Genomic DNA, 14,120 nt, shown 5'->3' with positions numbered 1-14,120 from the left:
AATCACATCCTTGAATAATGCAGGACTAGAATGAGATGCAGAGGGCTTTCATTTCTCTTCACCAAGAATGAATGGTTGGTTATGGGTCTGAATAAATAACTACTACAGCCTACCGCCATCGCACGCTCACTCTTCTTTTAGACTACCAGTGAGTTCTACTGGCTGTTATTCTTTCAGACTACCAGTGAGTTCTACTGGCTGTTCTTCTTTCAGACTACCAGTGAGTTCTACTGGCTGTTCTTCTTTCAGACTACCAGTGAGTTCTACTGGCTGTTATTCTTTCAGACTACCAGTGAGTTCTACTGGCTGTTCTTCTTTCAGACGAACAGTGAGTTCTACTGGCTGTCCTTCTTTCAGACTACCAGTGAGTTCTACTGGCTGTTATTCTTTCAGACTACCAGTGAGTTCTACTGGCTGTTATTCTTTCAGACTACCAGTGAGTTCTACTGGCTGTTCTTCTTTCAGACTACCAGTGAGTTCTACTGGCTGTTATTCTTTCAGACTACCAGTGAGTTCTGCTGGCTGTTATTCTTTCAGACTACCAGTGAGTTCTACTGGCTGTTCTTCTTTCAGACTACCAGTTAGTTCTATTGGCTGTTATTCTTTCTGACTACCAGTGAGTTCTACTGGCTGTTATTCTTTCAGACTACCAGTGAGTTCTACTGGCTGCAAGAGTTTTGCGTCCCTCTTATTTTAGTCTGTTGGTATAAGAAATGCTGCAAAATGATGCCCAGCAAGCTAGTCTAGTTTTTCCTGCATGGGACTCCAAGAGCTACAGTAAGGAGCGTTTTTTAAGGAGAGGCCAGTGGAGCACAGGTGTGTGCGTTTTGCGCAAGACACCGAGGCTATAGGTTAGAAGCTCATGATGCATCACCCATCATTCATTAGCTAAATATCAGGCTAAATGTATTTCCTGAAAGACATAGGCTAGGCCATCTACAGTGCCTTGCGAAAGTTTTCGGCCCCCTTGAACTTTGCGACCTTTTGCCACATTTCAGGCTTCAAACATAAAGATATAAAACTGTATTTTTTTTTGTGAAGAATCAACAACAAGTGGGACACAATCATGAAGTGGAACGACATTTATTGGATATTTCAAGCTTTTTTAACAAATCAAAAACTGAAAAATTGGGCGTGCAAAATTATTCACAAATAACATTTGATTTGATTTGATTTTAGCCCTCGGTAAATCTCAGTTACCGTGTTCTCGCCATTCAACCCCGGTACTGTAGAGTGATGGGGATTGGGTTGTTCTGACCCACGTCCTGCCACACTACTGACACACACAAAGAGGCCTGTGTTCAGTCAGTCACCCCCCTGCAGACAAACACACTAAAACCTCCTCTGCGGGTTCTGGAGGGGAGTCAGTTTACAGAATGAATTCCTCTGGTGTTTCCCGCAGCCAGGCTGGTCACCCGGCCTCTTGAAGGACTGTGACATTGCAGAGAGAGGCAGAGGGGATGAAGTACTGAGGAGACCACAGAATACTCTGGCTCCCCGCTCCTCTCTGCTCTGCAGGGTAACTGGGAGAGGAGCCAACCCAAAAGCCTTGGCAATTTAATGCAGAATTCTCACATGACTTCCAGAAGGTCAGGGGATGAATGGATGATTGTATCTGTCCCAGTCCTCAAGAATAATACTAGTATTGCTTCAGTATAATGACTTTGATGAATGAAGCAGACTGCCAGGATATGGACTAAACTCAATCACATAGTGGCTTTCCAGGTAAGGCTTTCAGTAGTGTGTTGGATTTGTACAACAGCATATCCCGGATGGAGGGAGTTGTCATGTGATCTAGGACCTGACAGGACCTGGTGCGCCAGCCTAAGTGTCCTTCCCTAACCGTGGCTCTCTCTCCCTCTCCTCTCCCTCTCCTGTTTCCCTCTTTATCTCCCCCTCTCTCCTCCCTCTCCCTCCTTCCCTAACCATGGCTCTCTCTCCCTCTCCTCTCTCCTCCCTCTCCTGTTTCCCTCTTTATCTCCCCCTCTCTCCTCCCTCCCTCTCCCTCCTTCCCTAACCATGGCTCTCTCTCCCTCTCCTCTCTCCTCTCTCCTCCCTCTCCTGTTTCCCTCGTTATCTTCCCCTCTCTCCTCCCTCTCCCTCCTTCCCTAACCATGGCTCTCTCTCTCCCTCTCCTGTTTCCCTCTTTCCCTCTCTATCTCGCCCCCTCTCTCCTCCCTCTCCCTCCTTCCCCCTCCCTCCCCCTCTTCCTCCTCTCCAGCCCCCAGCAGACCCAGCTTCCTCCACTTCAGTGAGCTGACCACCACGTCAGTCAACATGTCGTGGGGAGAGCCAGGCCAGGCCAACGGCATCATCGAGGGCTACCGCCTGGTCTACGAGCCCTGCACACCTGTTGATGGTGAGACACACACACACACACACACATGAACGCATGCGCACACACACGCGCACACACACAGACTCATGGATGGTGAGACACAAACACACACACACACAGTGTTGATAGTGAGAAAACACACACACACACATGAACTTATGCACACACACACACACATACACACACACACACGCATGCAAACATGCACACACAGACAAACAGACACACACACATACACACACATACACACACACGCACGCAAACATGCACACACACACACACACACACACACACACATGAACTTATGCACACACACACACACATGAACTTATGCACACACACACGCACGCAAACATGCACACACACACACACACACACATACACACACACACGCACGCAAACATGCACACACACACACACACACACACACACACACAGACACACACACACACACACACACACACATACACGCATACACACGCACGCAAACATGCACACACACACACACACACACACACACACACACACACACACACACACACACACACACATACCCCTGGACGGTGAGAACCTCTGGAGCCTGGAAGGCTGTTAGTTACCTTGTTAGGCCTTTAAACTACCCAGATAGCTGGATAGTTTACTATCAGTCCGTGAGATGATTTACAGTCACAGGCTAGCATCACCGCCGCCAGGGTCTTAGATTGGTGTTCTAATCTGTTACAGCTGGGTAGTTCTAGGCCGGGCCTGGGGCCACATGCAGGCAGCTTGTTTACAACCTCCTCTCTCTCCTGTTGAGAGAGAACCCAGCTAATAGCTGGTATGGTGGAGGAACATGTCTCTCTATCTGGAGGGGTGCAGTGATAGGTCACATCTGTTTATCTGGAGGGGACACTTATGCTTATATACCATGAACTGTCAGTAGGGAGGTGGAAAGATGCTACCATGAACTGTCAGTATGGATGTGGAAAGATGCTACCATGAACTGTCAGTAGAGAGGTGGAAAGATGCTACCATGAACTGTCAGTATGGATGTGGAAAGATGCTACCATGAACTGTCAGTAGGGAGGTGGAAAGATGCTACCATGAACTGTCAGTATGGATGTGGAAAGATTCTACCATGAACTGTCAGTAGGGAGGTGGAAAGATGCTACCATGAACTGTCAGTAGGGAGGTGGAAAGATGCTACCATGAACTGTCAGTAGGGAGGTGGAAAGATGCTACCATGAACTGTCAGTATGGATGTGGAAAAATGCTACCATGAACTGTCAGTATGGATGTGGAAAGATGCTACCATGAACTGTCAGTAGGGATGTGGTGTAGCTTCTAGCCTCCAGTATCTCCAGCCTGTATCTCTATACTGACTCCTCTCTGTCTCCTCTCTACTCCACTCCAGGTGTTAGTAAGATAGTCACAGTGGACGTGAAGGGCAGCACCCCCCTGTGGATGAAGATTAAGGACCTGGCTGATGGGGTGACCTATAACTTCAGGATCCGGGCCAAGACCCTCACCTACGGGCCGGAGGTGGAGGCTAACATCACTACCGGACCTGGAGAAGGTATGAAACACAGTATCTCTGGTCCAGCTAACATCACTACTGGACCAGGAGAAGGTATGTAAACACAGTTTCTCTGGTCCAGCTAACATCACTACTGGACCAGGAGAAGGTATGTAACAGTATCTCTGGTCCAGCTAACATCACTACCGGACCTGGAGAAGGTATGTAACAGTATCTCTGGTCCAGCTAACATCACTACCGGACCAGGAGAAGGTATGTAACAGTATCTCTGGTCCAGCTAACATCACTACTGGACCAGGAGAAGGTATGTAAACACAGTATCTCTGGTCCAGCTAACATCACTACTGGACCAGGAGAAGGTATGTAAACACAGTATCTCTGGTCCAGCTAACATCACTACTGGACCAGGAGAAGGTATGTAACAATATCTCTGGTCCAGCTACCAGGAGAAGGTATGTAACTATCTCTGGTCCAGCTAACATCACTACTGGACCAGGAGAAGGTATGTAACAGTATCTCTGGTCCAGTTAATATCACTACCGGACCAGGAGAAGGTATGTAACAGTATCTCTGGTCCAGCTAACATCACTACTGGACCAGGAGAAGGTATGTAACAGTATCTCTGGTCCAGCTAACATCACTACCGGACTAGGAGAAGGTATGTAAACACAGTATCTCTGGTCCAGCTAACATCACTACTAGACCAGGAGAAGGTATGTAAACACAGTATCTCTGGTCCAGTTAACATCACTACCGGACCAGGAGAAGGTATGTAACAGTATCTCTGGTCCAGCTAACATCACTACTGGACCAGGAGAATGTATGTAACAGTATCTCTGGTCCAGCTAACATCACTACTGGACCAGGAGAAGGTATGTAACAGTATCTCTGGTCCAGCTAACATCACTACCGGACCAGGAGAAGGTATGTAAACACAGTATCTCTGGTCCAGTTAACATCACTACTGGACCAGGAGAAGGTATGTAACACAGTATCTCTGGTCCAGCTAACATCACTACTGGACCAGGAGAAGGTATGTAACTATCTCTGGTCCAGCTAACATCACTACTGGACCAGGAGAAGGTATGTAACAGTATCTCTGGTCCAGCTAACATCACTACCGGACCAGGAGAAGGTAGCCTGACTGGTCATAGGTCGTGTTCAGTAGGGAACACTGTAGCGAGATGTTTTGCAACAGAAAATGAAGGTCTGTGTTCTTATTGGACAATTTCAGCTAGTACCTCCCAGTTTAAAAAAGTTTAAAAAGGTTTTCTCCCTACTGCTGGCTTTGTCAATGCTCTGTTTGTCATATTACAGAATGTACATATCTGTTCAACTCATCTCCTCTCCTCTCCCCACTCCCCCCTCCTCTCCCCACTCCCCCCTCCTCTCCCCACTCCCCCCTCCTCTCCCCACTCCCCCCTCCTCTCCCCACTCCCCCCTCCTCTCCCCACTCCCCCCTCCTCTCCCCACTCCCCCTCCTCTCCCCACTCCCCCTCCTCTCCCCCACTCCCCCTCCTCTCCCCACTCCCCCGCCTCTCCCCACTCCCCCTCCTCTCCCCCTCCCCCTCCTCTCCCCACTCCCCCGCCTCTCCCCACTCCCCCCTCCTCTCCCCCACTCCCCCTCCTCTCCCCACTCCCCCTCCTCTCCCCACTCCCCCGCCTCTCCCCACTCCCCCTCCCCTCTCCCCACTCCCCCGTCCTCTCCCCACTCCCCCTCCCCCTCCTCTCCCCTTCCCTCCTCTCCTCTCCCTACCCATCCCCTCCTCTCCCCCACTCCCCCTCCTCTCCCCCACTCCCCCGCCTCTCCCCACTCCCCCTCCCTCTCCCCACTCCCCCTCCTCTCCCCACTCCCCCTCCTCTCCCCACTCCCCCTCCCTCTCCCCCCCTCCCCCGCCTCTCCCCCACTCCCCCTCCTCTCCCCCACTCCCCCTCCTCTCCCCACTCCCCCTCCTCTCCCCACTCCCCCGCCTCTCCCCACTCCCCCTCCTCCTCCCCCACTCCCCCTCCTCTCCCCACTCCCCCTCCTCTCCCCACTCCCCCGCCTCTCCCCACTCCCCCTCCTCTCCCCACTCCCCCGTCCCTCTCCCCACTCCCCCTCCCCCTCCTCTCCCCTTCCCTCCCTCTCCTCTCCCTACCCATCCCCTCCCTCTCCCCTTCCCTCCCTCCTCCTCTCCTCTCCTCTCCTCTCCCTACCCATCCCCTCCTCTCCCCACTCCACCCCTTCCCTCCTCTCCTCTCCCTCTCCCTACCCATCCCCTCCTCTCCCCACTCCACCCCTCCTCTCCCCACCCCTCCCATCCTCCCCCTCCCCTCCCATCCTCTCCCCTCCTCTCCTCACCCCACCCATCCTCTCCCCACCCCTCCCATCCTCTCCTCTCCCTCCTCTCCCCCACCCCTCCCCTCCTCCCCACCTCTCCCCACTCCCCCTCCTCTCCCCACTCCCCCTCCTCTCCCCGCTCCCACCCCTCCTCTCCCCCACTCCCCCCACCTCTCCCCTTCCCTCCTCTCCCCCACCCCTCCCATCCTCTCCCCCTCCTCTCCCCACCCCTCCCCTCCTCCCCTCCTCTCCCCCACTCCACCCCTCCTCTCCCCTTCCCTCCTCTCCTGTCCTCTCCTCTCCCTAACCATCCCCTACTCTCCTCTCCTCTCCCCACTCCACCCCTCCTCTCCCCACTCCCCCTCCTCTCCCCACTCCCCCGCCTCTCCCCACTCCCCCCTCCCCTCTCCCCCACTCCCCCTCCTCTCCCCCACTCCCCCTCCCTCTCCCCACTCCCCCGCCTCTCCCCCACTCCCCCTCCTCTCCCCACTCCCCCTCCCTCTCCCCACTCCCCCTCCTCTCCCCCCTCCCCCGCCTCTCCCCACTCCCCCTCCTCTCCCCACTCCCCCGTCCCTCTCCCCACTCCCCCCCTCCCCCTCCTCTCCCCTTCCCTCCTCTCCTCTCCCTACCCATCCCCTCCTCTCCCCTTCCCTCCCTCCTCTCCTCTCCTCTCCTCTCCCTACCCATCCCCTCCTCTCCCCACTCCACCCCTTCCCTCCTCTCCTCTCCTCTCCCTACCCATCCCCTCCTCTCCCCCACTCCACCCCTCCTCTCCCCACCCCTCCCATCCTCCCCCTCCCCTCCCATCCTCTCCCCTCCTCTCCTCACCCCACCCATCCTCTCCCCCACCCCTCCCATCCTCTCCTCTCCCCTCCCTCTCCCCACCCCTCCCCCTCCTCCCCACCTCTCCCCACTCCCCCTCCTCTCCCCACTCCCCCTCCTCTCCCCACTCCACCCCTCCTCTCCCCACTCCCCCACCTCTCCCCTTCCCTCCTCTCCCCCACCCCTCCCATCCTCTCCCCTCCTCTCCCCACCCCTCCCCCTCCTCCCCTCCTCTCCCCACTCCACCCCTCCTCTCCCCTTCCCTCCTCTCCTGTCCTCTCCTCTCCCTAACCATCCCCTACTCTCCTCTCCTCTCCCCACTCCACCCCTCCTCTCCCCCCTCCCCCTCCTCTCCCCACTCCCCCGCCTCTCCCCACTCCCCCCTCCTCTCCCCACTCCCCCCTCCTCTCCCCACTCCCCCCTCCTCTCCCCACTCCCCCGCCTCTCCCCACTCCCCCTCCTCTCCCCCACTCCCCCTCCCTCTCCCCCACTCCCCCTCCTCTCCCCACTCCCCCCGCCTCTCCCCACTCCCCCCCTCCTCTCCCCACTCCCCCGTCCCCTCTCCCCCACTCTCCCCCTCCCCCTCCCTCTCCCCTTCCCTCCTCTCCTCTCCCTACCCATCCCCTCCTCTCCCCTTCCCTCCCTCCTCTCCTCTCCTCTCCTCTCCCTACCCATCCCCTCCTCTCCCCACTCCACCCCTTCCCTCCTCTCCTCTCCTCTCCCTACCCATCCCCTCCTCTCCCCACTCCACCCCTCCTCTCCCCACCCCTCCCATCCTCCCCTCCCCTCCCATCCTCTCCCCTCCTCTCCTCACCCCACCCATCCTCTCCCCACCCCTCCCATCCTCTCCTCTCCCCTCCTCTCCCCACCCCTCCCCTCCTCCCCACCTCTCCCCACTCCCCCCTCCTCTCCCCACTCCCCCTCCTCTCCCCGCTCCACCCCTCCTCTCCCCACTCCCCCCACCTCTCCCCTTCCCTCCTCTCCCCACCCCTCCCATCCTCTCCCCTCCTCTCCCCACCCCTCCCCTCCTCCCCTCCTCTCCCCACTCCACCCCTCCTCTCCCCTTCCCTCCTCTCCTGTCCTCTCCTCTCCCTAACCATCCCCTACTCTCCTCTCCTCTCCCCACTCCACCCCTCCTCTCCCCTTCCCTTCCCTCCTCTCCCTACCCATCCACTCCTCTCCCCACCCCTCCCCTCCCATCCCTGCCATCCCCTTTTCTCCCCTCCTCTCCCCACTCCTCCCATCCTCCCCTCCTCTCCTCTCCCCACCCCTCCCATCCTCTCCCCTCCTCTCCCCACCCCTCCCATCCTCTCCCCACCCCTCCACTCCTCTCCCCACCCCTCCCATCCTCTCCCCTCCTCTCCCCACCCCTCCCATCCTCTCCCCTCCTCTCCCCACCCCTCCCATCCTCTCCCCCCCTCTCCCCCACCCCTCCCATCCTCTCCCCTCCTCTCCCCACCTCTCCCATCCTCTCCCCTCCTCTCCCCCACCCCCCCCCTCCTCCCCCCCCCCTCCCCCATCCCCTCCTCTCCTCCTCCCCCACCCCTCCCATCCTCTCCCCCTCCTCCTCTCCCCCACCCCTCCCCCATCCTCTCCCCTCCTCTCCCCACCCCTCCCCTCCTCTCCCCACCCCTCCCCCCTACCCCTCCCATCCTCTCCCCCACCCTTCCCCTCCTCTCCCCACCCCTCCCCCATCCCCTCCTCTCTCCCCTCCCCACCCCTCCCATTCTCTCCCCCTCCTCTCCCCACCCCACCCCTCCTCTCCCATTCTCTCCCCTCCTCTCCCCCACTCCACCCCTCCTCTCCCCACTCCACCCCTCCTCTCCCCCCTCCCTCCTCTCCTCTCCCCCACCCCTCCCCTCCCATCCCTGCCATCCCCTTTTCTCCCCTCCTCTCCACACTCCTCCCATCCTCCCCTCCTCTCCCCACCCCTCCCATCCTCTCCCCTCCTCTCCCCACCCCACCCCTCCCCTCCTCTCCCCACCCCTCCCCTCCTCTCCCCACCCCTCCCCTCCTCTCCCCTCCTCTCCCCACCCCTCCCATCCTCTCCCATCCTCTCCCCACCCCTCCCATCCTCTCCCCTCCTCTCCCCACCCCTCCCATCCTCTCCCCTCCTCTCCCCACCCCTCCCATCCTCTCCCCTTCTCTCTCCCCACCTCTCCCATCCTCTCCCCTCCTCTCCCACCCCTCCCCTCCTCTCCCCCACCCCTCCCCCATCCCCTCCTCTCCTCTCCCCACCCCTCCCATCCTCTCCCCACCCTCCCCCATCCTCTCCCCCTCCTCTCCCCACCCCCTCCCCCATCCTCTCCCCCTCCTCTCCCTACCCCTCCCATCCTCTCCCCCTCCTCTCCCCCCCCCTCCCCCATCCTCCCCCTCCCCTCCTCTCCCTACCCCTCCCATCCTCTCCCCTCCTCCTCCCCCACCCCCTCCCCCATCCCCTCCCATCCTCTCCCCACCCTTCCCCTCCTCTCCCCACCCCTCCCCCATCCCCTCCTCCCCTCCCCACCCCCTCCCATCCCCCTCCTCTCCCCCTCCCCACCCCTCCCCTCCTCCCCTCCTCTCCCCACCCCACCCCTCTAGGAGCCCCAGGCCCTCCAGGTGAACCCTTTATCTCCCGGTACGGCACGGCCCTCACCCTACACTGGACCAGTGGAGACCCAGGCCGAGCTCCCATTACACGCTACGTCATTGAGGCCAGGCCCTCTGGTGAGTCCAGGGATGTTAGATATTAGACTGTAGGCTTGCCTGGTGCAACTGAACAAATGGAACCAATGGAACCAATGGAACCAGTGGAACCAATGGAACCAATGGAACCAGTGGAACCAATGGAACCAGTGGAACCAATGGAACCAACGGAACCAGTTGGAATAGTGTGAAAGTGCAAAACCCACCCATCTGGGACTCCAGGCAGGCTCAATCAAACACTCTGTATTTCCTGCTCCCCTCTAGATGAAGGACTGTGGGATATCCTCATCAAAGACATTCCAAAGGAAGTGACATCATACACACTGAACCTGGACATGCTGAGAGAAGGGGTTACTTATGACTTCCGGGTCATTGGGGTCAACGACTACGGCTATGGCTCCCCCAGTGCTCCTTCACCCTCTATCTCTGGTTAGTTATGCTTGTTCAGTTATAATATATGTCTGAATATTACAACATACATATGGATGCCTTTCCCAGACCTGATTGAGCCTATTCCAGGACAAAAACTATTTTAACCAGTGGAATTTCTATTTGACTTACATTTTAACTCTGTACTTGTCTTCATCTAGATCCGGGAAGCCAGCGCATACAGTATAGGTTTAGTTCGTGACTTGTTCTTCCTCTATGTACAGAAATCTGTTATCTAGCTCTCTTGTGACTCTCATCTCCAGCCCAGAAAGTGTCTCCCTTCTATGAAGAGTGGTGGTTCCTGGTGGTCATCGCTCTGGTGGGCCTAATCTTCATCCTCCTCCTCGTCTTCATCCTCATCATCAGGGGCCAGAGTAAGAAGTACACCAAGAAGGCTGACTCAGGTAGACAACACAGAGAATTGCTCCATATATAACTGTCCTCTCTGATTCGTGTTTCTTTCAACTCTTTGTTCCTTTCCCAATATTCCATTCCTAATATTCCATCCCCAATATTCAATTCTCAACATTCCATTCCCAACATTCCATTCCTAATATTCCATTCTCAACATTCCCATTCCCAATATTCAATTCCCAACATTCCATTCCCAATATTCCATTCTCAACATTCCATTCTCAACATTCCATTCCCAACATTCCATTCCCAACATTCCATTCCCAATATTCCATTCTCAACATTCCCATTCCCATTCCATTCCCAATATTCCATTCTCAACATTCCATTCTCAACATACCATTCTCAACATTCCATTCCCAACATTCCAATCCCAACATTCCATTCCCAAGTTATTGATACTTTTGAGGGGTGGTTTCCCGGACACAGATTAAGACTAGTTCTGGACAACAACAAAACATGTTTTGATGGAGATTCACCATTGATCTTTCAGCCCAGGACTAGTTTTAATCTGTGTCTGAGAAGCTGGCCCGTAAGGAGAATAGCCCAGAGTCATCAGTTGTGATTGGAACATCTGAAAACTATTTATACAATAGGAAAAATACTGCATGACCATTGTAATAGAAGACCAAGCTAAAAGCACTATCAAATTCAGTTCTAGCCCATTTAACAGTAACAGTTGTCACAAAGTGCCTTACATAAGCACAGGTAGACAGGAAAATGAGAGACGAGAGGTCATTATTGTTCCCTGTTTAGAAAGAATGGGTATCGATCTGCCAGTGTGAGTGTCCAGGGTTTGTTCTGATGTTTAAGCCAATAGTCATCCAGTCAGTACACTGTGTGTGACTTCTTTCACTGACCCCACATTGCCAGACAGACGCTCTGCTGAGTCATCCCAGGTTACATCACTGTTGGACTCTGGCATCACGGGTTGACTGTCGCTGCTCCTCCTCTGCACTGATGGCCAAATCCAGTAAAATAATCACTTGATAACGACCTGTTAGAACTCACAGGGATGGAGAGAAAGAGAGGTGGAGAGAAACAGGAAAGAGGAAGGAGAGGAAGAGAGGTGGAGAGAAACAGGAGAGAGGAAGGAGAGGAAGAGAGGTGGAGAGAAACAGGAGAGAGGAAGGAGAGGAAGAGCGGTGGAGAGAAACAGGAGAGAGGAAGGAGAGGAACAGAGGTGGAGAGAAACAGGAGAGAGGAAGGAGAGGAACAGAGGTGGAGAGAAACAGGAGAGAGGAAGAGAGGTGGAGAGAAACATGAGAGAGGAAGGAAAGGAAGAGAGGTGGAGAGAAACAGGAGAGAGGAAGGAGAGGAAGAGAGGTGGAGAGAAACAGGAGAGAGGAAGGAGAGGAAGAGAGGTGGAGAGAAACAGGAGAGAGGAAGGAGAGGTGGAGAGAAACAGGAGAGAGGAAGGAGAGGAAGACAAGTGGAGAGAAACAGGAGAGAGGAAGGAGAGGAAGAGAGGTGGAGAGAAACAGGAGAGAGGAAGGAGAGGAAGAGAGGTGGAGAGAAACAGGAGAGAGGAAGGAGAGGAAGAGAGGTGGAGAGAAACAGGAGAGAGGAAGGAGTGGAACAGAGGTGGAGAGAAACAGGAGAGAGGAAGGAGAGGGACAGAGGTGGAGAGAAACAGGAGAGAGGAAGGAGAGGAAGAGAGGTGGAGAGAAACAGGAGAGAGGAAGAGAGGTGGAGAGAAACAGGAGAGAGGAAGGAGAGGAACAGAGGTGGAGAGAAACAGGAGAGAGGAAGGAGAGGAAGAGAGGTGGAGAGAAAAAGGAGAGAGGAAGAGAGGTGGAGAGAAACAGGAGAGAGGAAGGAGAGGAAGAGAGGTGGAGAGAAACAGGAGAGAGGAAGGAGAGGAAGAGAGGTGGAGAGAAACAGGAGAGAGGAAGGAGAGGAAGAGAGGTGGAGAGAAACAGGAGAGAGGAAGGAGAGGTGGAGAGAAACAGGAGAGAGGAAGGAGAGGAAGAGAGGTGGAGAGAAACAGGAGAGAGGAAGGAGAGGAAGAGAGGTGGAGAGAAACAGGAGAGAGGAAGGAGTGGAACAGAGGTGGAGAGAAACAGGAGAGAGGAAGGAGAGGGACAGAGGTGGAGAGAAACAGGAGAGAGGAAGGAGTGGAACAGAGGTGGAGAGAAACAGGAGAGAGGAAGGAGAGGGACAGAGGTGGAGAGAAACAGGAGAGAGGAAGGAGAGGAAGAGAGGTGGAGAGAAACAGGAGAGAGGAAGGAGTGGAACAGAGGTGGAGAGAAACAGGAGAGAGGAAGGAGAGGAAGAGAGGTGGAGAGAAACAGGAGAGAGGAAGGAGAGGAAGAGAGGTGGAGAGAAACAGGAGAGAGGAAGGAGTGGAACAGAGGTGGAGAGAAACAGGAGAGAGGAAGGAGAGGGACAGAGGTGGAGAGAAACAGGAGAGAGGAAGGAGAGGAAGAGAGGTGGAGAGAAACAGGAGAGAGGAAGAGAGGTGGAGAGAAACAGGAGAGAGGAAGGAGTGGAAGAGAGGTGGAGAGAAACAGGAGAGAGGAAGGAGAGGAACAGAGGTGGAGAGAAACAGGAGAGAGGAAGGAGAGGAAGAGAGGTGGAGAGAAACAGGAGAGAGGAAGGAGAGGTGGAGAGAAACAGGAGAGAGGAAGGAGAGGAAGAGTGGTGGAGAAAAACAGGAGAGAGGAAGGAGAGGAAGAGAGGTGGAGAGAAACAGGAGAGAGGAAGGAGTGGAACAGAGGTGGAAACAAACAGGAGAGAGGAAGGAGAGGAAGAGAGGTGGAGACAAACAGGAGAGAGGAAGGAGAGGAAGAGAGGTGGAGAGAAACAGGAGAGAGGAAGGAGAGGAAGAGAGGTGGAGAGAAACAGGAGAGAGGAAGGAGTGGAACAGAGGTGGAGAGAAACAGGAGAGAGGAAGGAGAGGAAGAGAGGTGGAGAGAAACAGGAGAGAGGAAGGAGTGGAACAGAGGTGGAGAGAAACAGGAGAGAGGAAGGAGAGGAACAGAGGTGGAGAGAAACAGGAGAGAGGAAGGAGAGGAAGAGAGGTGGAGAGAAACAGGAGAGAGGAAGAGAGGTGGAGAGAAACAGGAGAGAGGAAGGAGTGGAAGAGAGGTGGAGAGAAACAGGAGAGAGGAAGGAGAGGAACAGAGGTGGAGAGAAACAGGAGAGAGGAAGGAGAGGAAGAGAGGTGGAGAGAAACAGGAGAGAGGAAGAGAGGTGGAGAGAAACATGAGAGAGGAAGGAAAGGAAGAGAGGTGGAGAGAAACAGGAGAGAGGAAGGAGAGGAAGAGAGGTGGAGAGAAACAGGAGAGAGGAAGGAGAGGAAGAGAGGTGGAGAGAAACAGGAGAGAGGAAGGAGAGGAAGAGAGGTGGAGAGAAACAGGAGAGAGGAAGGAGAGGAAGAGAGTGGAGAGAAACAGGAGAGAGGAAGGAGAGGAAGAGAGGTGGAGAGAAACAGGAGAGAGGAAGGAGAGGAACAGGAGAGAGGAAGAGATGTGGAGAGAAACAGGAGAGAGGAAGGAGAGGAAGAGAGGTGAAGAGAAACAGGATAGAGGAAGGAGAGGAAGAGAGGTGGAGAGAAACAGGAGAGAGGAAGGAGAGGAAGAGAGGTGGAGAGA

The 14,120-nt window shown here is 55.2% G+C and overlaps 1 protein-coding gene across 1 annotated transcript in view; it reads left to right on the top strand.

Annotated features, from left to right (window-relative positions):
- LOC135530886 (protein sidekick-2-like) overlaps window positions 1–14,120 on the top strand; it is a gene marked incomplete at its 3' end in the record, with an annotated part of 130,942 nt that overhangs the window by 100,303 nt on the left and 16,519 nt on the right. Inside the window, exons 37-41 of the mRNA XM_064959060.1 lie at window positions 2,222–2,359; window positions 3,732–3,893; window positions 9,577–9,702; window positions 9,946–10,110; window positions 10,374–10,514. Coding sequence (XP_064815132.1) covers window positions 2,222–2,359; window positions 3,732–3,893; window positions 9,577–9,702; window positions 9,946–10,110; window positions 10,374–10,514 — 732 coding nt within the window. The remainder of the gene's footprint in view (window positions 1–2,221; window positions 2,360–3,731; window positions 3,894–9,576; window positions 9,703–9,945; window positions 10,111–10,373; window positions 10,515–14,120) is intronic.

Source organism: Oncorhynchus masou, unplaced genomic scaffold (assembly GCF_036934945.1).
Source record: "Oncorhynchus masou masou isolate Uvic2021 unplaced genomic scaffold, UVic_Omas_1.1 unplaced_scaffold_1451, whole genome shotgun sequence".
Classification (NCBI taxonomy): Eukaryota; Metazoa; Chordata; class Actinopteri; order Salmoniformes; family Salmonidae; genus Oncorhynchus; species Oncorhynchus masou.
This window is presented reverse-complemented; position numbering and strand designations above follow the sequence as displayed.